General features: G+C 50.7%; 1 protein-coding gene across 1 annotated transcript; it reads left to right on the top strand.

Moving 5' to 3' along the window:
* Window positions 1-841: 841 nt before the first annotated feature.
* On the top strand, window positions 842-26,403 carry LOC101600232 (alanyl aminopeptidase, membrane). Its single transcript, XM_045145240.1, has 20 exons — window positions 842-1,610; window positions 2,007-2,149; window positions 2,229-2,368; window positions 4,580-4,706; window positions 4,787-4,941; window positions 5,093-5,206; window positions 5,306-5,449; window positions 5,618-5,683; window positions 5,787-5,852; window positions 7,782-7,957; window positions 8,174-8,253; window positions 8,701-8,834; window positions 8,931-8,986; window positions 10,343-10,490; window positions 17,766-17,857; window positions 18,492-18,602; window positions 18,739-18,906; window positions 21,837-21,977; window positions 22,359-22,440; window positions 25,818-26,403. Exons 1-20 carry the CDS (start codon window positions 1,006-1,008, stop codon window positions 25,968-25,970), a joined length of 2,901 nt encoding a protein of 966 aa, XP_045001175.1. The 5' UTR covers window positions 842-1,005; the 3' UTR covers window positions 25,971-26,403.
* Window positions 26,404-26,918: the final 515 nt, after the last annotated feature.

Raw genomic sequence — 26,918 nt, 5'->3', positions numbered from 1 at the left:
AAGGTCTCACTCTAGACCAGGCTGACCTGGAATTCACTGTGAAGTCTCAGGGTGGCCTCGAACTCACAGTGATTCTCCTATCTCTGCCTCCTGAGTGCTGGGATTAAAGGTGTGCGCCACCATGCCCGGCAAGCTTTTTTTGTTTTGTTTTGTTTTGTTTTTTCTTTTTTCGCGGTAGAGTCTCACTCAAGCCCGGGCTGACCTGGAATTCACTATGGAGTCTTAGGGTGGCCTCAAACTCATGGCAATCCTCCTACCTCTGCCTCCCTAGTGCTGGGATTAAAGGCGTGCACCACCACAGCCAGCCACAGCTTGCTTTTTAAATATTTATTTATTCGAGGAGAGAAAGAGGCAGAGAGAGAGAGAGAGAGGGAGGGAGGGAGAATGGATGTGCCAGGGCTTTCGGCCACTGCAATCAAACTCCAGACACAAGCGCCACCTTGTGCATCTGGCTTAATGTGGGTCCTGGGAAATCGAACTGGGGTCCTTTGGCTTTGCAGGCAAGTGCCTTAACTGCTAAGCCATCCCCCAGCCCCCTGCCTGCTTTTGATGGGGGTTGGGGGAATTGCCTTCATTTTGCTTTGTGCAGGCCCGACCTCTTGTTCAGGAGAGTTCTTTCCTGAGTGTAACCTCAGTGTTCCTGCTGCTGTTTCCACCATCTCTGCTCGCAGGTAGATCAGTGCCACCTGGCCTCTCTGTCTGCCCACTGGGCATCCAGCCTGCAGCCTGCCCTTCAGCCTTGGCTCCCAGGCCACCTGCAGACTGTAACTGGACACTGTTTGCTTCCAGCAGGCACTCTGAGCCAATCCCTCACACCATCCCTGGACCTGCTCCTCAGAGCGCACCCCTGCCCAGGCCAGTGACCTTCGCCTGAGCCCTGGTTAATTTTTTGCCCAGTCCAACACAGCAGTGGGGCACCGCCCCTTGCAGGCATATAAGCTGGCCCAGGGCTGCTCCGCTTGCTGCCTGGCCTGAGCCTCCCCCGCCTCCCTGCCCACCGGCACCATGGCCAAGGGTTTCTACATTTCCAAGTCCTTGGGCATACTGGGCATCCTGCTGGGCATAGCAGCCGTGTGTACCATCGTGGCCTTGTCCGTAGTGTACGCCCAGGAGAAGAACAGGAATGCCGAGAGCTCCGCCCCAGTCCCCACGCTCCCTGACACCACAGCAACCACCTTGACCACCAGCATAGATGCAAGCAAACCTTGGAACCAGTACCGCCTGCCCAAGTCTCTGATACCTGACTCCTACCAGGTGACCCTGAGACCGTACCTCACCCCCAATGAGCAGGGCCTGTACATCTTCGAGGGCTCCAGTACCGTCCTCTTCACCTGTAATGAGGCCACAGATGTCATCATCATTCACAGCAAGAAGCTTGAGTACACCTTGGTGCAGGGCCACAGGGTAGTGCTGCGGGCCCTGGACGGCTCCCAGCCGCCTGGCATCATCAGGACAGAACTGGTGGAGCGCACTGAGTACCTGGTGGTGCATCTGGAGAGCCCCCTGACAAAGGGAAAACAGTACGAGATGGAGAGCAAATTTAAGGGCGAGCTGGCTGATGATCTTGCTGGCTTCTACCGCAGCGAGTACGTGGAGAACGACGTCAAGAAGTAAGTTCCAAAGGTGTGGGCTGTGCAGGCTGAGACAGGGTTGCATCTCCGGGGTTTCCAACCTGGAGGCCTCAGCTGTTCCATCATTCGTACGCAGTGGTGGGGAGCAGCTACTGTGAGTGCGATCTGCCCGCCCCAGGGAGCCAGGGATGGACGGACAGGAATACTGAGGTTCAAAGGAGAGAAAGTTCTCAGAAGTGCCCCAGTCACGCAGGACTTCATGAGATAGAGCCTGGGAGCGTGTTCTCCCTGGACAGCCTGCTGACTGGGTTCTGAAGCTCCTGGAGGGTAGGGGCAGAGGTCAGGGAGCAGACTGGGACAACTGTCTATGAACCCCGTCCTCTGCACCCCAAAGCCCTGCTCCTAGCACCCCCTTTAACATGTTGCTTTGGGCAGAGTGGTGGCCACAACACAGATGCAGGCTACAGATGCCCGGAAATCCTTTCCCTGCTTTGATGAGCCGGCCATGAAAGCCAAGTTCAACATCACGCTCATTCACCCCAACCATCTTACTGCTCTGTCTAACATGCTTCCCAAAGGTGAGCAGGGGTGCCCCATGGCTGCTCAGGGCTGGTATGAAGGGCAGGAGATCCACACACTTGTATGTCCCATGCTCAGGTCCCAGCACCCCCTTGCAAGGAGACAGCAGCTGGCATGTCACCGAGTTCCACACCACACCCAAGATGTCCACATACCTGCTGGCCTATATTGTCAGTGAGTTCCAGAAAGTGGATTCGGAGTCACCCAATAAAGTCTTGGTACGGAGCTGGGTTCTTGTGTTCTGGCCTGCACTAGCCCTGGCTTGAGGGACCTTCCCACATCCTTCTTCCAGTACCAGCTTCTGACCTGGTCGGTCATGGAGTCCTATCACTGAGTGATCTCAGACAAGTACCTTAAGCTCTGTGAGCCTCCTGGTCTGCATATGAACATGGCAATCATGATTCCTCTCCAGAAAGGGAGATCCTGACCACAGATGACAAAGTGGTGGCCATGGTACTCATTTTTTGTAATACTGGGGATCAAATCCAAGGCCTCGTGCGCATTAGGCAAGTTCTCACTGAGCTATATCTACAGCCATTTGTTGGTTTTGTTTATTTCAAGGCAGTCTCACTCTAGCCCAGGCTGACCTGAAACTTGCTGTATAGTCCCAGGCTGACCTCAAACTCACAGTAATCCTCCTCCCTCAGCCTCCTGAGTGCTCGGATTAAAGGCATATGCCACTACATGTGGCTTTCAACTTTAATTTTTTTTTATTTTTTAAAAAATATTTTATTTGAGAGAGAGAGAGAGAAAATAAAAGAGGGAGAGAGAGAATGAGTGCACCAGGGCCTCCAGCCACTGCAAACAAACTCAATTCATGTACCACCTTCTGCATCTGGTTTATGTAGGTCCTGGGGAATCGAACCTGGATCCTTTGGCATTGCAGACAATCGCCTTAACAGCTAAACCATCTCTCTAGCCCCCAAATTATTTTTCTTTTAATACTCTTTTTCTTCTCAATTTTTATTAACATTTTCCATGATTATAAAAAGTGTCCCATGGTAATATCCTCCCTTAATATTCTATTTATTTATTTGAGAGAGAGAGAATGGGCACACCAGAGCCTCTTGCCACTGCAAACAAACTCCAGACTCATGCACCACCATGTGCATCTGGCTTATGTGGGTTCTGCGGAGTTAAACCTGGGTCCTTAGGCTTTGCAGGCAAGTGCCTTAACTGTTAAGCCATCTCTCCAGCCCCTTCCCCCAATTTTTAAAAATATTTTATTTATTTGAGAGAGTGAGAAAGAGGCAGACAGATAAATAGACAGGCACTCACACACACAGAGAATAGGTGCTCCAGGGCCTGTAGCCACTGAATTCCAGATGCATGTGTCACTTTGTATATCTGGCTTACATGGGAACTGGGGAATCAAACCTGGGTCCTTAGGTTTCCCAGGCAAGGGCCTTAACTGGTATGCCATCACGCCAGCCCTAAAAATTGTACTTTTAATATATTTTAAAAATATTTATTTGCAAACAGAGAGAGAGAGAGAGAGAATGTGCACATTAGGACCTTTTGCCACTGCAAATGAGCTCCAGATGCATACACCACTTTGTTCATCTGGCTTTACATGGGTCCTGGAGAATTGTATCCAAGCTGTCAGGCTTTGCAAGCAAGCATCTTAATAGCCAACTGTCTAACCCCCTTTTTTTGTTTGGATTTTTTTTTTTTTAGGTAGGGTCTTGCTGTAGCTGAGGCTGACCTAGAATTCATTATGTAGTCTCAGACTGGCCTCAAATTCACAGCGGTCTTCTCACCTCTGCCTCTTGAGTGCTGAAATTAAAGAAATGTGCCACCATGCCAGGCTGTTTGTTTGTTTATTTATTTGAGAGAGAATAGGCACGCCAGGGCCTCAGCCACTGGCAACGAACTCCAGATGGATGTGCCCCCTTGTGCACGTGTGCAACATTGGGTGCTTGCATTACTATGCATCTGGCTTTTGTGGGACCTGGAGATTCAAACATGAGTTTTTAAGCTTCGCCAGCAGGTGCCTTAACTGCTAAGGCATCTCTCCAGCCCCTGTTTTTCCTTTAATTTTATTTATTTGAGAGAGGTAGAAAGAGAGTGAGTATGGGCATGCCATGGCCTCTTGCTGCTGCAAATGAAATCCAGACACCATACACCATTGTGTGCCATTGATTTGACATAAATACTGAGGCCCTATCCCCAGCTGAGCCATTTTTTGTTGTTGTTTTAAAACAGGATCTTTGCCTTGAACTTGCAATCCTTCTGCCTCAGATTCTTGAATGCTAGGATTAGAGGCATGATGCTGTGTCTGGCATTCTCAGTTTAAGCTAGTTGATCCCCAGCTCTGGCCCATCAGAGCCTCCCTCCCCCAGCTCACTGGGCCCTGGGACGCTGCCTGCCTACCCACCTTAGGATCCCAGAGGATCTTGGGCCTGACCTCCCTCTTACCCACTTGGCAGATCCGGATCTGGGCTCGGCCCAGTGCCATTGCTCAGGGCCATGGCAGTTATGCCCTGAATGTGACCGGCCCCATCTTAAACTTCTTTGCTGGGCATTATAACACACCATACCCTCTGGAGAAGTCTGGTGAGTGGCAAGGGGCTTCAAGAGAGGTGGTGGGGTTCCTTCTTAGGCCCTCCCCACCAACACCTGGTTCTCCTCCACAGACCAGATCGGCTTGCCTGATTTCAACGCTGGTGCCATGGAGAACTGGGGGCTGGTGACCTACCGTGAGAATTCCCTGCTCTTTGACCCTCAGATCTCCTCCATCAGTAACAAGGAGCGTGTGGTCACTGTGATCGCTCATGAGCTGGCCCATCAGGTAGCCTGGGGTAGGAATGTAGGGAAGGCACAGGGAGCCTTGGTGGGTGAAGTCCCTGGTCTCTTCCTGGCAGGCAGCCACTCCATAGTGAGATACAGTTTAGTGGCCAGGGCCAGAAAGGCTCACTGGGCAAACCTACTTCTCCTGACAGTGGTTTGGCAACCTGGTGACTGTGGATTGGTGGAACGACCTGTGGCTAAACGAGGGCTTTGCCTCCTATGTGGAGTACCTGGGTGCGGACTATGCAGAGCCCACCTGGAATCTGGTGAGTCGCTGGCCGGGGGGCCCTGGATCAGAAGCGGAGAGCGGTACACGGGGGACACCCTTCCGGGCAGGCGTTCTGACGGCACTCTGGTTTCTGCAGAAAGATCTCATAGTCCTAAATGACGTGTACCGTGTGATGGCTGTGGACTCTCTTGCCTCATCTCACCCGTTGTCCACCCCTGCGGAGGAGATCAACACTCCAGCCCAGATCAGTGAGCTGTTTGATAGCATCACCTACAGCAAGGTGCTGCCTGGCTGCTCTGAGGCTCTGAGAGTCATGGGTGCAGGGAGGGACACGGGCTAGCCCTGTGGGGACTTTACCTCGGTGAGGTCTCTGGGGACACCTGTCTCAGCCATGGCTGGAGGCCCAGGATCCTAGTAAGGCCTATGAGTCCCTTCCATCCCACCCTAGGGAGCCTCGGTCATCAGGATGCTTTCCAGCTTTCTGACAGAAGACCTGTTCAAGAAAGGCCTTTCGGTGAGTGCAGCTCTCTGGGCCAAGAAGGTGATGGCTTTCCTCCAGCCCCACCCTCCCAAGTCCTGGCAGAATGTGGCCCTCAACCAGGTTTATCTCTCCACAGTCTTATCTCCACACCTTTGAGTACTCAAACACCATCTATTTGGACTTGTGGAGCCACCTGCAGATGGTAGGTCACAGCCAACCCTTCTCAGCTTCTCAATCTGGGTCCTGACATGCCCCCAAGTCTCTGGGGGCAGCATGTGGGAGAATGTGCACAGCTGCCCTGCTCACACACCCCGGCAGGCCCTTGAGAACCTTGATGTCTCATGTGTAAAATGGGCGTGGGAATGGCATCCTGAAAAGAGCGGCTGGGACCCTGGTGTGCAACCCATGCCAGGGGCTCCGTTGTGAGCTCCACACTGGGAAGCGTGGGATTGTTTAGAGGCAAAAACATGGACCTCAGGGTTCCCAAGCCCAGAATGCCCCCTCCTCCTCTCTTCCTCCCCTCTCCACCTCTCTTTCCCTCCTCTCTTCCTCCCCTCCTCTCCACTTCCCCTCTTCTCCTCTTTTCCTCTCTTCGCTTCTCTCCTCCTCCCCTCCTTTCTCTTCCTCTCCTCTTCTTTCCTCCTCTCCTCCTCTTCTCCTTTCCTCCTCTCTTCTTTCCTTCTCTTTTCTCCCCTCCTCTCCTCTCTTCCTCTTCTCTCCTTTTTTCTTCCTCCCCTCCTCCCATCTTCTCTCTATCTCTCCCTTTCTCCACCTCTCCTTTCCTCCTCTTCTCCTCTTCTGTCAGAACTTTGGAACCTTCACCCAACGCAGCATTCTTAGCTGTCCTGTGCCCATAGCCCTCCCCTCCTGGTGTGTCTTTGCACACACCAGCCCCGGGTGCCCCAACTCTGACCCTGTGTCCTGCCCCACCTCACATTCCATGCCCCAGCTGCCCAGCCCTCCTGCCTTCCCCAGAGGCTGCTCCTCCTGGGACTGGAATCCACCTTCCCCAGGAGCCCGTGTAACTTCCCCTCCCTCCCTGCTTTGCTCAGCTCTCTCTGCAGCCCTGGCCTCTCTCTTGCCAACCCCAGAACCCCACTTCTCCCCCGTGAGCATCCCCTCCAGAGCCTGGGTGCTCATCTTCCCATCTGAGCTGCCCTTCTACTGCTGCTGTGCCCTGTGCCCCATGGCCGGGCTCTCTGGGGAGGGGAGATCCGGGGCTCTGTCACAGAGCCACAGCTGGAGGGGGCCGGGTCCAGTTCCCTCCTGACCAGTCTGCAGTTTCAGCCTGGTCTACCAACCCCACCTCTGGCTGGCCCGATGGCACCCTCATTTAGTTCACCCTCCACTGCCATCTGCCTTCCTGTCAGCCCTCCCTTCCTCCTTGCCCTCCCTGCCCAGCCTCTCTCTGCCTCCCAGCCCCTCTTCCCTTTCCCTCTCACCTTTCGCTGCTCTTCTCTGTAGTTCTCAGAACCTCTCAGAGGCTTCATGTTTTCACTTATTAACTGATGTTACGCTTTTTGCTGTGATTGCAAAAGCAAAACCTGCTCTTCTCTGTAGTTCTTAGAACCTCTCAGAGGCTTCATGCTTTCACTTATTAACTGTTGTTACGCTTTTTGCTGTGATTGCAAAAGCAAAACCTGTGCATTTGGAAGAGATTAAAAAGACTCCAAGGAGACAACAAGGTCCCCTACATGCCCAGTCCCTCCTGTCGGGGTGCATTTCCTTGGTACCTCGCATGGCTCCATCCTTGCCCCCATGTGGGACATTGGGCACTACTATTTTGCTCATCTATCGACTCTCCTCACCTTGAAAGGTTGTTCAAAGGGCACCAGAGGTGTCCTTGGTGTCCCTTCCATCACGTGTACTTCAGCAGAAGTCACACCTCCCAGCCATGTCGATGTTTGTGGTCTATGTGGAATGAGCTAGTGGCCAGCTGGCCCAGTGCTGGGTGGCTAAGGAGAGTCACAGCTGCAAAGTATCCTGTCCCTCTGCTCCCCATCCCCTCTGCCCTGCACAGGAAGCACCATAGTCCCGAGCCAGAATCTGCAGGGACAGCTTAGGTGGTAGGCACCTCCTGGCGCAGGGGATGGCAGTCCTTTGATAGCCACACTGTGCCCTTTGTCCATAGGCTGTGGACAACCAGACAGGAATCCAGCTCCCTGCCCCCGTTCGTACCATCATGGACCGCTGGATTCTCCAGATGGGCTTTCCTGTTATCACTGTGAACACTGTCACAGGGGACATCTCCCAGGAGCACTTCCTCCTGGACCCTGAGTCCAATGTCACCCGCCCCTCTGAGTTTAAGTGAGATGATGGGGGTCACAAGGTCCCAGTGGGGGGTAGGGCAGGGCATGAGGAGGGTGGTTGTGTGGGGGCTCTGGCCCCTCCAGGGCCAGGAGCATAGGGATGTTTGGTACAAGGGTTGGACAGTCACTGGGCACCTGGGCAGGGCTGCCTCTGGCTAGCTGTGCCTAAGAACTGGCTGACCTTCTTCCCTGGCTTCTGGGTCTCCTGCTGCAGCTACCTGTGGATTGTGCCCATCTCATCGATCAGGAATGGCAGGCAGCAAGAGGACTACTGGCTGAACGGCATCCAGAGCAGTAATCCAGTGCACCCCAGCCCCTGGCCCAAGTTCTAGGGATTGTGGGCGGGCTCAGCGAGAAGTCTGGTCTCCATTTCCCTCTGTATGGAGTGGTGCTAAGGAACCATATGTGAGGACTAACTGAGAGAATTCACCTGAAATTCTCAAGGCAGTGCCTGGCACATGATCTGAGCAGCGCTTTACGTCTGGGTACTGAAAAAGCGAGAGTCAAGGCCAGTGACTCATCATGCATGGCCTTGGACGAGACTTGAGATAAAGGGGAGGAAGAGAAGCAGTTGAAAACATTTCAGTGCTGACTGAGCGTTCTGGGACGGCTTGGGAATAGGGGGTGTCAGTTCCATGCACAGGCCCCAGATGGTGAACTGCAACTTGGGAGTTGGACACTCGAGGGGTCCCCTTGTGGCCTTCTCAGCAGACCTTGTCCCGCTTTGCTCCCCACCCCCAGCCCAGAGCCCACTGTTCAAAACAGCTGCGAACGAATGGGTCCTGCTGAACCTCAACGTGACGGGTTACTACCAGGTGAACTACGACCCAGAAAACTGGAGGAAGATTCAGACTCAGCTCCAGACAAACCTCTCGGTGGGTGCCGCAGCCCTGCCTGTCCCCCACCACATAACAGGCCATCGCACTCCTGTGTTGTCAGCGCAAGGCCACATGCTTGGTATCCCCTTCTAGGTCATTCCTGTCATCAACCGGGCCCAGGTAATCCACGACGCCTTCAACCTGGCCAGGTAAGTCTCCCTGCTGGCTCAGTGTAGAAACCTTGACCACAACCTGCCAGGTGCTCACTCCCAGGACAGCTTTTGGTTTTGTTTTATCAAGGTAGGGTCTCACTCTGGCCCAGGCTGACCTGGAATTAACTATGTGGTCTCAGGGTGGCCTCGATCTCATGGAGATCCTCCTACCTCTGCCTCCTGAGTGCTGGGAGTAAAGGTGTGCGCCACCACGCCCGGCTTTGTTTGTTGGTTTGTTTGTTTGGTCCCTCACACTCATTTCACAGTTTAGAAGTCTGACGTCTGATGCTCAGTGCTGGAGCACCTTATCCATGGTCCACAGTGGTCTACGACAGCCACGTGCAGGCCTGTGCCAACTACCCTCTACCTCCCAACACACAGTCTTAGCTGAGGGCTGTGTGTGTGCTCAACCCATGCTCTGTGTTTAAAAGATGTGATGGAGCTGGGCGTGGTGGCGCACGCCTTTAATCCCAGCACTCGGGAGACAGAGGTAGGAGGATTGCTGTGAGTTCGAGGCCACCCTGAGACTCCATAGTGAATTTCAGGTCAGCCTGGGCTAGAGTGAGACCCTACCTCAAAAAAAAAATTATGTGATGGGCAGGACAGGAGGACACAACATGGACAGACAATGCTTTTAAACACCTGCTATGCTCTTTGACACGAGTGAGGTTCCCGTGGTCTCTTGTGGACCTAATACACGCAGACCACCTGATGGGGAAGAAGAAGGCGGGCCCTGCGGGGCAGAGGGTGCCGGGCTCCTTTGTACTGTGTGGGCTTGGACAAGTCAGTTCGCTTCTCGGAGCCTCAGCCACTTCAGCCATAAGCTGAGGATCATTAGCTGGGCATGGTGATATGTGTCTGTGAATCCAGCATTTGGGAGGCTGAGGCAGGAGGATCACCTTGAATGTCAGGCCAGCCTGGGCTAAGCTGTGAGTTCCAGGTCAACCCTGGGCTATGATGTGAGGCCTAGTCTCAGAAAAATAAAAACATAGTGCTGGAGAGACAGCTTAGCACTTAAGGCGCTTGCCTGCAAAGCCTAAGGACCCAGATTCGATTCCTCAGAACCCACGTAAGCCAGATGCACATGGTGGCGTATGTGTCTGGAGTTTGTTTGCAGTGGCTAGCGGCTCTGGGGTGCCCATTTTCACCTGCATGCAGATCATGAGCCAGAGACCGTGACTGACAGTAGGCTGGGCCAGGATCTGTTTGCTGGCATCTCTCAACACCTGTGCCACTCCTTCCCTATGCAAAAGGAAGAGGAAGCAGGGGACCCGGGGCTAGGGTAATGGTTGAGGGGTTCCCAGGGTACATCTAAGCTGGATGGGTGTTTACTTGGGCCCTGTTTGTCCCCAGTGCCAAAAGGATCCCTGTCACTATGGCGCTGGACAACACCCTCTTCCTGTCTGGAGAGGTGGAGTACATGCCCTGGGAAGCCGCCCTGAGCAGTCTGAACTACTTCAAGCTCATGTTTGACCGCTCCGAGGTCTATGGTCCCATGAAGGTACGTGTGACCTGCAGCGTTCAAGAGCCAACTCACCCCAGTGCGGCTGGGAAGTTAATGCTCATTGCCTGTCTCGACCTTTTCCCAAGAGCAGACCTGGGAAGGGTGACAATGTAGAAGGAGCAGATACTGTGATGGGAAGGAGGGGAGGTGGTAGGAAAAGAGGACATGGAAACTTCTAGCAAAGTCTGGGAAATCAGTGCTGGGAAGGCACAGAGAGAACCACTGCACTAGAAGACTTAAGACCTGCTGCGTTTTATCGGCTATGGGCCTTGGACACCCCATTCCCAGCTCACGGCTCTACCCAGCCAGTCCTCCTGGACCCGGAGGAGACGCAGGTCTCAGCAAGCTTTAATGCAAAGCGCTGAGCAAGGTGGTCAAGGTAGGGTGACGATCCCACTGGGGTGACCAAAAGGAAACAGGATCTTGTTTGGGGTGAAGCCACACCTAAGGAGGTTCACTACACTTGTTTTTAAAAGCACGAGAGCAGACAAAATGCAAAAGTACATGTCTATTGGGGGGACTGGCCGAGCCCCACTGGAAGGCCCATTTGATGGAATATTCTATAGGCAATAGACCATACTTGAAGGATTTTTGTTGTCATCTTCATTTATTATTCTTATTTTGGGGGGGTTCGATGTAGGGTCTCACTCTAGCTCAGGCTGACCTGGAATTCACTATGGAGTCTCAGGGTGGCCTCGAACTCAAGGCAATCATCCTACCTCTGCCTCCCGGGTGCTGGGATTAAAGGTTTGCACCACCATGCCCGGCTTGTCGTCATTGTTTTTGTTGTTGCTTTTTTTTTTTCTTTTTGAGACAGAGTCTCTTTTAGCCTAGGCCATCCTCAAACTTGTTTTGTAGCCCAGGTTGGCCTGGAATTTTTTTTGTTTTTTTGTTTTTCGAGGTAGGGTCTCACTCTAGCCCAGGCTGACCTGGAATTCACTGTGGAGTCTCAGGGTGGCCTCGAACTCACAGTGATCCTCCTACCTCTGCCTCCCAAGTGCTGGGATTAAAGGCGTGCGCCACCACGCCCAGCTTGGCCTGGAATTCTTGATCTTCCTGCATCCATTTCCCAAGTGCTGAGATTATACCATGTAGTTCTTCATTTTTTAAAATGTTTACATTTTTATTTATTTATTTATTAGAGAGAGATAGGCAAGTTTAGACAAAGAATGGGTGATACTAGGGTCTCTAGCCATTGCAAACGAACTCCAGAAGCATGTGCCACTTTGTGCATCGGTTTATGTGAGTACTGGGGAATTAAACCTGGCTCCTTAGGCTTCACAAGCAAATACCTTAACTGCTAAGCCATCTCTCCAGCTCCTTTATTTTTATTTATTTACTTGAAGGGGGGCGGTGAGTGTAGGCATGCCAGAGCCTCTTCCTGCTATTACAAATGAACTTCAGACACATGTGCCTCTTTGTGTAACTGGCTCTATGTGGGTACTGAGGAATTAAACACAGGCCATTATGCTTGCCAAGAAAGCACCTTTAATAGCTGAGCCATCACTTTGGCCCCAGCTTCATTTTTTTTTTTTTTTTTTTTTGAGACGGGGATGTGCTTAGTAACCCAGACTGAACTCACTACACTCAGGCTAGTTTGGAACTCCTGGCAATCCTCCTGCCTTAGACTCTTGAGTGCTAGGATAACAGGCATGAGTCAACACTCCTGACTGAGATTTTTCAAATTTAGGAGCACATAAAAAGAATTCTAGGATGCCAGGCAGGGTGGCGCACACCTTTAATCTTAGCACTCAGGAGGCTGAGATAGGATGATCACTGTGAGTTTGAAGCCAGCCTGGGGCTACAGAGTGAATTCTAGGTCAGCCTGGGATAGCTACCTTGTGGGGGGAGGGGGGGGGAAGCAGTCTGGAGAGATAGCTCAGTGACTGAGGCACTTACCTGCAAAGCCAAAGGACCCAGATTCGGTTTCCCAGTACCCACATAAAGCTAGATGCACTAGGTGGTACATGTTTCTGGAGTTCGTTTGCAATGGCTGGAGACCCTGGCATGCCTATTCTCTCCCTCTCAAATAAATAAATAAAATATTAAGAAAAAAATAAAATCCTAGGATGGTAGATGAAATGCTTTGCTAAATGTTACTTGCTTTGTTCAGGATCTTCTCATGCTCCTAACACAGTTAAATCATACTTGGTCAAACCACTATCCAGTATTCAGTATGTGCTCTGCATTGATTTAAATATTCTCTGCTGAGTCATCTAGAGTGCTGTGTTGGCGTTTCCTTTCTAGTAAGGCCTCGCAGGCGCTTCCTGGAGGTCTCCCTCTGAAATCCCCTGGCTCCTCCCCCACCTCCTTGGTCTGCTGCTCCCCCTGTTATGAAGGCCCTACTCCCCTGTGTCACGTCTTCTGGTTTCAGTGGCCCCTTCCCAATTCTTCTTTCTCATCTGAAAGCATATTTCAAAGCGGATTTTCCAGGGTTTTTTTTTTTTTTTTTTTTTTTTTTTTTTTTTGGAGAGAGAGATAGGGGGCCTCCAGCCACTGCAAAGGAGCTCCAGATGCATGTGCCACCTTGTGTATCTGGCTTACCTGGGGAATCATCAAACGTGGGTCCTTTAGCTTTATAGGCAAGTCCCTTAACTGCTAAGTCATCTCTCCAGCCCTTTCCCAGGAGTTTATGAGTGTGTGTTTTCTTTTCTCTCTCTCTCTTTTTCCAAGGTAGGATCTCACTCTGGCCCAGGCTGACCTGGAATTAATTATGTAGTCTCAGGATGGCCTCAAACGCATAGTGATCCTCCTACCTCTGCATCCCAAGTGCTGGGAATAAAGGCGTGCACCACGCCCCACTTTTTAGAAATATATATATTCATTTGTTTGCAAGCATAGAATGTGCATGGCAAGGCCTCTTGCCACTGCAAACAAATTCCAGATGCATGTGCCACCTTGCGGATATGGCTTTATGTGGGTTCTAGAGAATCGAACCTGGGAAGTCAGGCTTTGCAGGCAGGTGCCTCTAACCGCTAAGCATCTCTCCAGCTTGAGCGTGGGTTTTCTGAGGTGGGTTGTCAGAAATGTCTTTGCTCCACTTTCACACTGGATTGAACATGCTAGTTGGAAGTTACTCCTCTCAATGTTTAAGGTTTTGGTCTGTTGATACCAGGTTTCTCATGTTCCTGCTGAAAAGCCTTTCTCACTACCAGCTGTTAGAATTGTGACCAGTTTTCCTCCTTCTAGAAGCTTCTGTGCTTCTGTAACAGTTCTGGTAGGTCTTGGTTTTGGTCTTTTCTCTCTCTTTTTTAGTTTGGAACAGGGTCCCATTGTATCCCAAGCTGGCTGAGGATGACCTTGAACTTCTCCACCTAGGATTGCAGATGTTTACCACCATGCCTGGTCTTTCTTTCTTTTTTGTTGTTGTTTTTTGTTTGTTTGAGGTAGGGTCTCACCCTAGCCCAGGCTGACCTGGAATTCACTATGTAGTCTCAGGGTGGCCTTGAACTCACAGCCATCCTCCTGCCGCTGCCTCCCGAGTGCTGGGATTAAAGGTGTGTGCCACCAAGCCTGGCTTCTTCCCTCCCTCCGTCCCTCCCTCTGTCCCTCCCTCCCTCCCTCCCTTCCTTCCTTCCTTCATTTCTTTCCTTCTTTCTTTTTTGTGGCCCTGTAGATCGAACTCATATTTTTGTGCATGCTAGGCAAGTACTCTATCCACTGAGCTACAACCCTAGCCTCTACAGTAACACATTTTTAAGGCTCAACTTTAATTAATTTAAGAGAGAGGCAAACACAGAGAGAGAATGGGCACACTAGAACCTATAAACCCTACAAACGAAGTACAGACCATGCGCCCCCTTGTGCATCTGGCTTACGTGGGTACTGGGGAATCAAACCTGGGTCCTTAGGCTTCACAGGCAAGTACTTTAACTGCTAAGCCATCTCTCCAACCACAATAATTAAAACATTTTTACAATGCGTCTTCTTTCCTTATCTGTTTTCCATTCATGTCTTTCTGGGACCCTGAGTCATCCAACTTCGTTCTCATGCCATGACCCTCAGGCCTCACGTCCTTTCTGGGTTCCAGCTTGTTGACTTTGTGCTGTCCCCCTGTGATGGTGCCCTCAGGAGTGGCCTCCTTGTCTGTTTTCATTTTTCCCTCTCGCTGCAGGCCCCAGCATTCTTGACCATATTTCCTCTTCTCTCTTGGAGGGTAGTCACTGCAGGGTTTGTGAAGTTTCCTTTGTCTTCTGTTGATTTGTTTCCTCTGAGAACTCTGTTTGTTTTGGTCGCCTGTCAAGTTGGAGGCTGAGCGGCTCCTTTGACTTTGAGAGTGAGGCAGTAAACAATTGGAAACCATACTCAAATGGGGACAAGGCAGAGATTAGTGCAACCCTGTGCAGGGATGACACACAGAACCTCAGGGAGAGATGGCTTAGTGATTAAGGCACTTGCCTGTGAATATGAAGGACCTCGGTTCAATTCCCCAGGACCCACGTAAGCCAGATGCAAAAGATGGCACATGCGTCTGGAGTTTGTTTGCACTGGCTGGAGGCCCTGGTATGCCCATTCTCTCCTTCACTTTCTTTTTTTTTCTTGAGAAAAAGAGTCAGACAGAAAGAAAGTGAGGGCCGGGCGTGGTGGCGCATGCCTTTAATCCTAGCACTTGGGAGGCAAAGGTAGGAGGATCGCTGTGAGTTCAAGGCCACCCAGAGACTACAGAGTGAATTCCAGGTCAGCCTGGGCCAGAGTGAGACCCTACCTCAAAACAAACAAACAAACAAACAAAAAAAGCAGGGGCTGAAGAGATGGCTTAGTGTTTAAAATGCCTGCCTGCAAAGCCTAACAACACAGGTTCAATTTTCCAGTATCCATGTAAAGCCAGCAGCACAAAGTGGCACATTCATTTGTAGTGGCTGGAGGCCCTGGTGTGGCCATTCTCTCTTTCTCTCTATTTTTTTCTGCTTGCAAATAAATTAAACACACACACACACACACACACACACACAAAGAAGCTGGCTGTGGTGGCACATGCCTTTCATCCCAGCACTCAGGAGGCTGAGGTAGGAGGGCTGCCTTGAATTTGAGACCAGCCTGAGACTACATAATGAATTCCATATCAGCTTGGGCTAGAGTGAGACCCTACCTTGGGGGCGGGGGGAAAGGATTGGAAGCGCTATGGGAAAATAGAATTTGTTACCTGGGGGTATCATTGTGGGGAGACTTGTTGGCCAAATAATTATCTAGGGATCCTCAAGAATTAACTGCTGGAAGACTGGGGAAGTAGCTCAGTTGGTAGAGTGCTTGTCAGCATGCCAGAAGTCCTGGGTTCAATCCTTAGCACTACAGGAAACCAGAGCTGTGATCCTAGAGCTCAGGAGTTGAAGGCAGAAGGATTAGGAGTTTAAGGCTGGCGTTGGCTACATAGTGTGTCTGAGGCCAGCTTGGGCTACATGAGATCCTGTCTCACAAAACCAAACTAAATAGATAAAATTAAGGGCTGGGCACGTACCTTTTTGAGAGAGCATATGCTGATTATGTGCAAGGCCCTGAATTTGATACCTAACACTGATTAAAAAAATAAAAGAAGAGGGGGCTGGAGAGATGGCTTAGCAGTTAAGCGCTTGCCTGTGAAGTCTGAGGACCCTAATTCAAGGCTCGATTTCCCAGTACCCATGTAAGCCAGATGCACAAGGTGGTACATGCATCTGGAGTTCGTTTGCAGTGGCTGGAAGCCCTGGTGTACCCATTCTCTCTCTGCCTTTCTCTCTCTGTCGCTCTCAAATAAATAAATAAAAATAAACAAAAAATTTAGTAAAAAGAGGGCTGAAGGGATGGCTTAGTGATTAAGGCATTTGCCTGCAAAGCCAAAGGATCCAGGTTCGATTCTCCAGGACCCACATAAGCCAGATGCACAAGGTGGCACATGCATCTGGAGTTTGTTTGCAGTGGCTGGAGGCCCTGGAATGCCCATTCTCTCTCTCTTCCTCTTTCTCACTCTCAAATAAATAAATAAATAAAATGTAAAATAAAAAGACGAAGAAGAAAAGAAAGAAAAAGAAGGGAGGGAGAGAGGGAGAAAGAGAACAGAATTAATACCCATGGTGTGTTCTCTCAAGACCATTCAGTTTCTCTGGAATGGGCTTCTGTTGGATGTAATGAAGTTGGCAGTGCCCACTCTTGGGGTTAATAGCAAAGGGAACTGGAGTACCACTGGTCAGTATGGAAACTTCCACCTCCTGTCTGCTTTGTAATACCCATGTGGTGGAGAGAGGGTTGTCACTGGCTGTGAGAACAGGACTTGAGACCGAATGATTCTTTGACCTCACCTTCCTGCTCACAGCGCCACCTCCTCCCGTCCTGCAGACCAAGCCCTTTAATTCTGAGCCTTGCCACATCAAGACCTCCTTCTGCAAACACTCAGGGGCTAATTCTCCCACGTTGCTAAGCCATCTTAGCCATGTGTCTCCCAGCTGCCTCTCATGTTGTCTTTGTTCCTGGAGGTCAATTTCTTTTCCCTTTGGAAGTGTCTTTACCTTGCCACAGAATCTGCAAAGGATTGTGATAACACGGTCTGGGGCTAACATCACAAGGTTAGGTAAAAAGCAGAATGCAGAATTGGAAATACTCAGAAAGAAGTGTAGGAATAAGCAGGGATAAACTCACCAGATTGAAAATGATTGGGGGGGGGGGGCGGATGTGGTGGCGAACGCCTTTAATCCAGCCCCTAGGAGGCCAAGGGAGGAGGATCACTGTGAGTTAGAGGCCACCCTGAGACTACATAGTGAATTTCAGGTCAGCCTGGGCCACAGTGAAACCCTACCTTGGAAAAAAAAATTAAAAATATGTTTTGGGGGGTTAGAGAGATGGCTTTGCGATTAAGCACTTGCCTGTGAAGCCTAAGGACCCTGGTTCGAGGCTCAGTTCCCCAGGACCCACATTAGCCAGATGCACAAGGGGGCGCACGCGTCTGGAGTTCGTTTGCAGAGGCTGGAAGCCCTGGCGTGTCCATTCTGTCTCTCTATCTGCCTCTTTCTCTGTCTGTCTGTCACTCTCACATAAATAAATAAAAATTAAATGTGGACTATTAGGATCATGAGGGGAGATCCTAGCGCTTCACTTTCAAAAGGGTGAACTGTGGATAAAGAGGGTTAGAACTGAGGAGAAAGTCACATGAAGCCTAGGCTTGACTTCAATCTTGGGTAGACTCTGCCCTCGACCTACTTTCTGGCATCCGTCCCACCTGCAAAAGTCTGCAGGTCCAGGCCGGTCAGTGGGTGCAGGCTGGTCAGCGTGGGTCTTTAACCTACTCCTGTGTTCTTTCCTCAGAAATACATGAGGAAGCAGGTCTTGCCCCTCTTCAACCACTTCCAAGGTCTCACCAGCAATTGGACTGTGCGCCCGCCGACCCTGATGGAGCAGTGAGTGTGACTGTTGTGGGTTTGGAGGCCATGGGTGACCTGGCGAGCTGTGAGCGATCCCTGGCAGCGTTCTCTGGAGTCTCCTACCAGGCCAGGAGAAACTTGACTTGTTTGCAGGGAACACTGCCCTGAGGCTCTGCCTGGCCCACGGGCTCATCAGGCCTCTTTTTTTTTGGTGGGGGGTGTAGGGTGTTTTTGAGACAAGGCCTCTCTGTGTGGCATAGGCTAACACGCAACTTGTGATACTCCTGCCTCAGCCTCCTGAGTGCTAAGATTTACAAGTGTGTATCACCATGCCCAGGGTTCTGTTGTGTTAGGGCTTTAAGCTTGCTAGGCAAGCAGTCTACTAACTGAACTACATCCCTAGCCCTTGCTCTTTTTTTTTTTAATCACAAAGACTCAAACTGAAATTTTAAGGTTACCTCACTAGCCTTAAGCATACAGCTTCTCTCTCTGTCTGGGTCCCTGGGTTGCCTTAGGGACCAAGGAAACGCAGGCCGAAGGCAAGACGCAAGTGACAAAAGTCCCAGAAGGTTAGGTGGGCCTCAGGGCTTGGGCAGAGCCCTGCCTGGGGGCTGTATCAGGAGGTCCGTCTTGGTGGGGAGGCTACTAACACACGTCACCCCTCGGGCAGGTACAATGAGGTCAATGCCATCAGCACTGCCTGCTCCAATGGCCTTGACCAGTGTAAGCTCCTGGTTTCCTCACTTTTCAAGGAGTGGATGAGAAACTCCAGTCATAACCCGTGAGTATCTCCCTATACCTCCCTTACCCATCTTCGTCTCCCCCTCTGGCTAGGTCCATCCCCCATCCCTGGCCTCATCAATTCCATTCCCCCATTCTTGCCGCTTCTCTGCCCTGACACCCCTGTCCCATACCAGGATCCACCCCAATCTGCGGTCCACCGTATACTGCAATGCCATCGCCCAGGGTGGTGAGGATGAATGGAACTTTGCCTGGGACCAGTTCCGGAACGCCACCCTCGTGAATGAGGCCGACAAACTTCGATCAGCCCTTGCCTGCAGCAACCAGGTGTGGATCCTGAACAGGTGAGGACTTGGCAGGCTGGTCAAGCCACAGCTGTACCCAGAGAACCAGCCGGGCCTCCACATTCCCCACATACCCCTTCACTCAAGCCTCACAGCCCTGTGCACATGGGGGCCTGGAGGCTCGGAGAGACAGAGCAACTTGCCCAAAGGCCACGGGCTTAATAAGTTCTAGAGCCAAGACTTGAATCCAGGTCTGGGGCCACATCCTGGTCTCTTAATATTGTGGCCTCTTTGCTTTTATGCACAGGCGGCCCCTCAGGGCAGGCTCTGGATGGGATTTTTTCCTGCCTTGTTTTATATCTGCAAGCAGAGAGAGAGAGAGAGAGAGAGAGAGAGAGAGAGAGAGAGAGAAAGAGAAAGAGAGAGAGGAGAAAATAGGCACACTAGGTCCTCTAGCTACTGGAATGAACTCCAGATACATGCTCCACTTTGTTCATGTGCCTTTATATGGATACTGGGGAATCAAACCTGGGTCATTAAGCTTTGGGTCACTTTGTTCATGTGCTTTTATATGGATACTGGGGAATCAAACCTGGTTCATTAAGTGGCTTAACTGCTGAGCCATCTTGCCAGCCTCTCTGCCTTTTTTCTAAAACATTTTATTTATTTATTTAATTTTTTATTATTATTTAAGAGAGAGAGAGAAGTAGGTAGAGAGAGTGGGTGTGTTAGGGCCTCTACAAATGAACTCCAGATGCATGTGCCACCTAGTGCATTTGGATTTATGTGGGTACTGGGTAACAGAACCTGGGTCCTTTGGCTTTGCAGGCAAGCACCTTAACTGCTGAGCCATCGCTCCAGCCCCCTCTCTGCCTTTAAATTTTTTATTTATTTTCAAGCAGAGAGAGACACAGAAAGAGAGAAAGAGAGAGAGAGAGAGAATAGACACTCTAGGGCCTCTTGCTGCTGCAAAAAAACTCTACATGTATATGCCACCATGTGCATCTAGCTCTACATGGGCACTGAAGAACTGAACTCAGGCCATTAAGTTTTGCAAACAAGGTGCCTTAACTGCTGGCTGAGCCATCTCTCCAGCCCCTCCCTGCCTTTTGGCTCTGCCTTGGGTCATACATAGAGACTTCCAGAGGAGAACAATACCACGAGTTACTCTCAGCTCCCCAGATCACCTGGGACCTCCAGACCCACAAGAATCATGCTCACTGCTCACCTGGCTTGGTAGGCACACAGTACAGTTGAGCCCTACTCAATGTCAGAGTCCGAAGTATCTATCCTATTTGGTCCCAGAGCTTTTTTTTTTTAAATTTTTTTTTTGTTCATTATTTATTTATTTATTTGAGAGTGACAGACACAGGGAGAAAGACAGATAGAGGGAGAGAGAGAGAGAATGGGCACGCCAAGGCTTCCAGCCTCTGCAAACGAACTCCAGACGCGTGCGCCTCCTTGTGCATCTGGCTAACGTGGGACCTGGGGAACCGAGCCTCAAACTGGGGTCCTTAGGCTTCACAGGCAAGCGCTTAACCGCTAAGCCATCTCTCCAGCCCCAGAGCTTTTTTTTTTTTTTTTTTTTTTTCCAATGTAAGGTCTTGTTCTGTAGCCCAGGCAGACCTGGAATTCACTGTGTAGTCTCAGGGTAGCCTCAGACTCACGGCAATCCACCTACTTCTGCCTCCCTGGGGTTAAAGGTGTGTGCCACCACACCTGGCTTGTTTTGTTTTGTTTTGTTTTGTCTTGAGGTAGAGTCTCACTGTAGCCCAGGCTGACCTGAAACTCATTCTGTAGTCTGGGCTCATCTCTAACTCATGGAAATCTTCCCACTGAGTGAGTGCTGAGATTAAAATTATGCACCACCAGGCTGGAGAGATGGCTGAGCAGTTAAGCGTTTGCCTGTGAAGCCTAAAGAACCCCGGTTCGAGGCTTGATTCCCCAGGACCCACGTAAGCCAGATGCACAAGATGCATGCATCTGGAGTTCGTTTGCAGTGGCTGGAGGCCCTGAAGTGCCCATTCTCTCTCTCTCTCTGCCTCTTTCTCTGTCTGTCACTCTCAAATAAATAAATAAACAACAACAACAACAAAAAAGCCCAGTGTGCAGGCACCCTTGCTCCATGTACAGGCAGAGGCGGTTGCCGACTAGCGCCCTTTATTACTCTTTATTTCCCTCAGACAGAGTCTCTTGCTGAACCTGGAGCTCAACATTTTCAGCGAGACTGGTTGACCAGTGAGTCCCAATGATCCTCCTGTCTCTGCCTCCTCAGTTCTGGGGTCACAGGCATGTCTGGCCATGCCCGGCTTTTCACATGGGTGACAAGGATCAAACTCAGGTCCTCATGAAAATAAGTGCTTTTGCCACTAAGCCATCTCCTCAGCCCTAGTGCCAAGGCTTGAGACAGTAGTTCTCCTACCTTCATTTGCCCGTTGTCAGATAAGTCAGAGAGAACCCTTTGGCTCACACTTGCAAAGCCAATGACCCTGTGGATGTGACTCAGTTCCCCACCTACACAGGCAGGTAGGACCTTTGCTCTTTACACACCAAAGGAACATTGAGAGACGCAGGAGGCACACACGCACATGCATGTTTGTGAAAGAACGGACTCTCATGGCTGCTTCATAGGTCTGCAGCCCCTAATGGTCACTAGCCTGGTGTTGCAGTCAGGTTCGCATTGCTGGTAGAAATCACCCAACCAAGAGCAGCTTGTGGGAAAAAAAAAAAAAGAGGCTTATTTTGGCTTACAGACTCGAGGGGACACTTCATGAAGGCAGGGAAAATGACGGCATGAGCAGAGGGTGGACATCCCTTCCTGGCCAACATTAGGTGGACAACAGGAACAGGAGAAACACTAGCAAAGGGGGAGCTGCCTCCTGGAGGTGTTAATTCCCAGATCTCCATCAGCTGGGAACCCAGCATTCAGAACACCCAAGTTTATAGGGGATACCTGAATCAAACCACCACACCTGGCTTCCTGCCTACAGGTACCTGAGCTACACCCTGAACCCTGACTATATCCGGAAGCAGGATGCCACCTCCACCATCAGCAGTATCGCCAGCAATGTGGTTGGTCAAACTCTGGTCTGGGACTTCGTCCGGAGCAACTGGAAGAAGCTCTTTGAGGAGTGAGTCTTCCGAGGGGGGTGTTGGGACAGCCAGGGCCAAGACCAGGGACACTGGTGTGATTTGTGTGATGCCGGAGGGTGACAAAGCTCTTAGCTTGGGTCTGGGATTGAGGGCAGACATGGAAAGACTAGGTGGGGCTGGGCCCCACACTGTCGCACTTGGAGAGAAAATGTGGCTGGTAGAAAAAACGTCTGGAAACATCCAGGGCCCTCTGGCCAGAACCATGTTCAAGTCCCGATTCTGCATGTCCTGGTGGTATCTCCCTGGGCCTCATCTCCTCAGGCTTCCCTCACAGAGAGGTTGTGAGCACCTCTGCCATCTGCGGGCAGTGTTCTTGAACTCTCCCCGCCTCACTGCTCATCTCTCTTACTACCCCACAGTTATGGTGGAGGCTCCTTCTCCTTCTCCAACCTCATCCAGGCAGTAACCCGGCGCTTCTCCACCGAGTATGAGCTACAGCAGGTAAGAAGCTGGCCTTCCCCAGACCCGGTATTCTGTCCACCCTTCTCAGCCTTAGGTGGTGGCCACTCTTCAGGAGCACTGGCTGAGTGGCTGCACTTTGTAAATGGTGACAATTCCATCAAAATAAAAATTACAACATGGCTGAGCTGGGTGTGGTGGCGCACGCCTTTAACCCCAGCAGTTGGGAGACAGAGGTAGGAGGATCACTGTGAGTTCGAGGCTACCCTGAGACTACATAGTGAATTCCAGGTCAGTCTGGACAAGAGTGAGACTCTACCCCAAAAAAGCAAAACCAAAAATAAAAATAAATAAACTCTAATATAGTAAAAAAAAAAAAAAAAGTAAATTAATATAAGCAGACACATACACCACCTTTTGCAACTGGCTTATGTGGGTACTGGGGAATTGAACCTGGGTCCTTAGGTTTCACAGGCAAGCACCTTGTTGCAGTCCGGTTCGCATTGCTGGTAGAAATCACCCAACCAAGAGCAGCTTCTGGGAAAAAGAGATTTATTTTGGCTTACAGGCTCGAGGGGAAGCTCCATGATGGCAGGGGAAAATGGTGGCATGAGCAGAGGGTGGACATCACCCCCTGGCCAGCATAAGGTGGACTACAGCAACAGGAGGGTGTGCCAAACACTGGCATGGGGAAACTGGCTATAAAGCCCATAAGCCCACCCCCAACAATACACTCCCTCCAGGAGGCATTAATTCCCAAATATCCATCAGCTGGGAACCTAGCATTCAGAACACCTAAGTTTATGGGGGACACCTGAATCAAACCACCACACACCTTAACCACTAAGCCATCTCTCCAGCCCCTCAACTGTAATCCTAATAATACTAAATCTTCCAATCTATCTGAGTGTGATGGCACACGCCTTTATAATTCGGACACTGGGGAGACTGAGGCACAAAGAAGAAAGATGAACACCGGCCTCAGCTTCATAGCAAGACTATCTCAACAAAGCAAAAAGAAAAACCGAATTCCTGAACATATTTGTTTCTCCCTTTAGTTTAGGTTTCTTTAATTGCATTCAGTGGGGTTTTGTAGTTTTCAGACTAACAGTTTTATACTTATTCTTCAGATTTATTCCTAAGCATTTAATTTTTTTAAGTTGGAATCAAGGATTGGCTCGATATTCCATTTTTCTTTTCTTTTCTTTTTAATTTTTATTTATTGGCAAGCAGAGAGAAATAGGAGACAGAGAAAATGCGCATCCTGGGGCCTCCAGCCACTGCAAATGAACTCCAGATGATTGTGCCGCTTCGTGCACCTGGTTTTATGTGGGTCTTGGGGAATCGAACCCTGGTCATTAGGCTTTGTAGGCAAGTGCCTTAACTGTGGAGCCATCTCTCCAGCCCAGCATTTATTATTTTTTGATGTTATTATAGGTGATTTTAAAAATTAATTTTCAGGTTTTTTATTGCTAATGCACTGAAGCGTAGGTGATCTCTGTACATCATTCTTGTATTATACAACCTTGCTGAATCATTGGTTCTGACAGTTCCCTGCAACTGTCCCCCCAGTGCTGGGAGCACATCCAGGGCCTCTCACATGTTGGGAAAACTTCCGGCCACTGAACGACATCTCAGCCCTAGTTTTTTTTTTTTTACAATTTTTTTAAAAAATATTTTTGTTCATTTTTATTTATTTGAGAGTGACAGAGACAGAAAGAGGCAGAGAGAGAGAGAAAGAGAGAGGAGAGTTGGGCGCGCCAGGGCCTCCAGCCACTGCAAACGAACTCCAGACACATGTGCCCCCTTGTGCATCTGGCTAACATGGGTCCTGGAGAATGGAGCCTTGAACCTGGGTCCTTAGGCTTCACAGGCAAGCGCTTAACCGCTAAGCCATTTCTCCAGCCCTCAGCCTTAGATTTGATAGTTCTTTTTTGGATTTTATGTTTATAAAATCATGTTGTTTGCTGGGTGTAGTAGCACACACCTTTAATCCCAGCACTCGGGAGGGCAGGGGTAGGAGGATCACTGTGAGCTCCAGGCCATGCCATGTTGTCTAGGAATTGACATCATCTTACGCCTTTCTACATACCTTTCATTTTACTTTATTACTTTTGCAGAGCTCATGTTTGAAACCGGTGCCCTTCCCCTAAGATTTACCCCACTTCACTCTCCCTTTAAAAAAAAAAAAAAAATTCAGCTGGGCATGGTGGCGTATACCTTAGTCCCAGTACTTGGGAGGCAGAGGTAGGAGGATCACCGTGAGTTTGAGGCCACCCTGAGACTGCATACTGAATTCCAGGTCAGCCTGAGCTAGAGTGAGACCCTACCTCAAAAAAAAAAAAAAAATCATGCCTGTGTATGGGTGTTTGGGGGCATGGGTGTGGGTGCACTTGTGCGCACACCCGTGTGTGTGGAGGCCAGAGGACAGCTTCAGGTGTCATTCCTCAAGAATGCCATCGCCCTGTTTTGTTGCTGTTCTTTGTTTTAGACAGGTTCTCACTCTAGCCCAGGGTGACCTAGAGCTCACTCTGTCGTCCAGGCTGGCCTCCAATTGAGAGGAATCCTCCTACCTCAGCCATCCGGGTCTACGCCCAGCTGTGTCCACCTTTCTTGTGAAACAGGGTCTGTCCTTGGCCTGGTGCTTGTCAAGTAGTCTAGACTGGCTGGCAGTGAGCCCCGGGGGTCTGCCTCTCTCCACTTTCCCAACGCTGGAATCATAAGGGCACACCAGTAAACATGGCAGTTTTGCATGGGTTTGGGGCTCGAGATGGGGTCCTCATGCTTGTAAGGTTACCTGTTTACTGACTGGGCCATCTCCCAGCCTCTACTCCCCTGCTTTGTGGTATGTGTTTCCAGGTAGAGTCCGTAGTCGCTGTAGGCAGACTTGGAATTCACTATGTAGTTTTTAGGGTGGCCTCGAACTCACAGTAATTGCCCTAAATCTGCCTCCCAAGGGCTGGGATTAAAGGCGCAGACCTCTATGCCCAGCCACTCCCTGGCTTTTTAAAGCCACTTAGGTATTGAAGCAACTGAATCGCTTGTGGTTTAGAACTTCTGCATTTTCGGTCTGGCTGTTGTTCCCGTGTGGCATCTACTTAATTTGTCCCTTTTGGCTGGGTTGACATTGTATCGGGTTGAACGCTCAGGGCCAACTCAGAATGAAACATTGCACAATAAAGACCAGATACCTTCCTGAGCCGATTCTGTCCAGGGCTGTGGTTTTGCAACTTCTGGTTAGGTGAGGACTTTGCCCCAGAAAGAGGCAAAAGACTGGGTCCCCTACCAGGAACAGGATGGGCCCCCCCCCCCATCCCTGGGAACCTGTGAGTGGGATAGGAGGTAGAGGACTAGAAACACCTCACTCCCACCCCTCAGGGCTACGGTAGCCCAGGGCTGAGACTGTCTTTTCTCGGCAGCTGGAGCAGTTCAAGATGGACAACATGGACACAGGCTTCGGCTCAGGCACCCGGGCCCTGGAGCAGGCCCTGGAAAAGACGAAAGCGAACATCAAGTGGGTAAAGGAGAACAAGGAGGCAGTGCTCCAGTGGTTCACAGCGAACAGCCAGTAGCTCCTGGTCCTTCACACCACCCGGCCCCTTGTAATGCCTACAACTGTGTGTCTCAGCAGGGCCTCCATTCTCAGAGCCTCAGGCACCAGTGTCCTGGCCTCAAGGACAAAGTCTCTGGCCCATTGGGTCAGTCTAGTTCCTAATAGCCAGGATGTCGTCTGGGCACCTCTCAGCCCCTGCCCCTCATGCTGACCCTGTCCCAGGCCCAGCACAGTACCTGTTGCTCAGGGCCCTGGGGCTGATCTCAGGAAAGCCAGCTCTGGGGTCAGATAAACGTTAAGAATTCAGACACAAGACAACAGACCTCCTGGAGGCAGCTGGCCCTGCACACCTCACCTTCCCACCAAGACCCCAAACTTTAGGAATCAAGAGGGTACCAGATCTATATATTTTTTTTTCTAAGAGAAACTGTAAATAAAGGATTTCTAAATGAGCTTCAAGACTCATCACTCAACCAGAACAGGAGTAGCTTAGCACAACAGCCAGAGAGGCTAGATAAGGGGAGCTGGGGTACAGGGGGCGGACTGGAGCTTGGAGTGAGGAAGAGGGTGCCTGCGCTCAGCCCTCCGTGCCTCTGTGCGCCACATCTGCCTGCACATTCATTTCGGCCCAGTTCCGGGGGCAGGTTCGCTGGTCTGGAAGTTGAGGAGCTCCGAGAAGATGGGTGGACATAGTGGTCTCCCACAGGGGTGGTGAGAGCTGCTGCTGGGGTGCCAGGCACAGAGCTGGTCCTGCAGAGTGGAGGTGGAGCACCCACCCAGCACAGCGCAAGGGTGCAGAGCAGAGTGCTGGCCAAGCTCTTCCTGTACCATAGAAGCATCCAGGATAGCAGAGGCCAGGAGCTGGGAGCTCAAGCCATGATCAAGAGCATGTACTTCTCTAGGCTCCACAGTGGACTTTCTAGGGTTGCAGAGTGGGGTTGGTCTAAAAGCCACTCAGTGAGGAGCG

Source organism: Jaculus jaculus, chromosome 3 (genome assembly GCF_020740685.1).
Source record: "Jaculus jaculus isolate mJacJac1 chromosome 3, mJacJac1.mat.Y.cur, whole genome shotgun sequence".
In the NCBI taxonomy this organism is placed as follows: domain Eukaryota; kingdom Metazoa; phylum Chordata; class Mammalia; order Rodentia; family Dipodidae; genus Jaculus; species Jaculus jaculus.
This window is presented reverse-complemented; position numbering and strand designations above follow the sequence as displayed.

What these genes read in the sequence shown, in the direction of transcription:
- LOC101600232 (XM_045145240.1), top strand. Translation starts at nt 1,006, where the DNA reads ATGGCCAAGGGTTTCTACATTTCCAAGTCCTTGGGCATACTGGGCATC. An exon ending in GTCTAACATGCTTCCCAAAG is followed by an intron (nt 2,150 to 2,228) that starts GTGAGCAGGGGT and finishes TCCCATGCTCAG; the next exon opens with GTCCCAGCACCCCCTTGCAA. An exon ending in CCGCCGACCCTGATGGAGCA is followed by an intron (nt 17,858 to 18,491) that starts GTGAGTGTGACT and finishes CCCCTCGGGCAG; the next exon opens with GTACAATGAGGTCAATGCCA.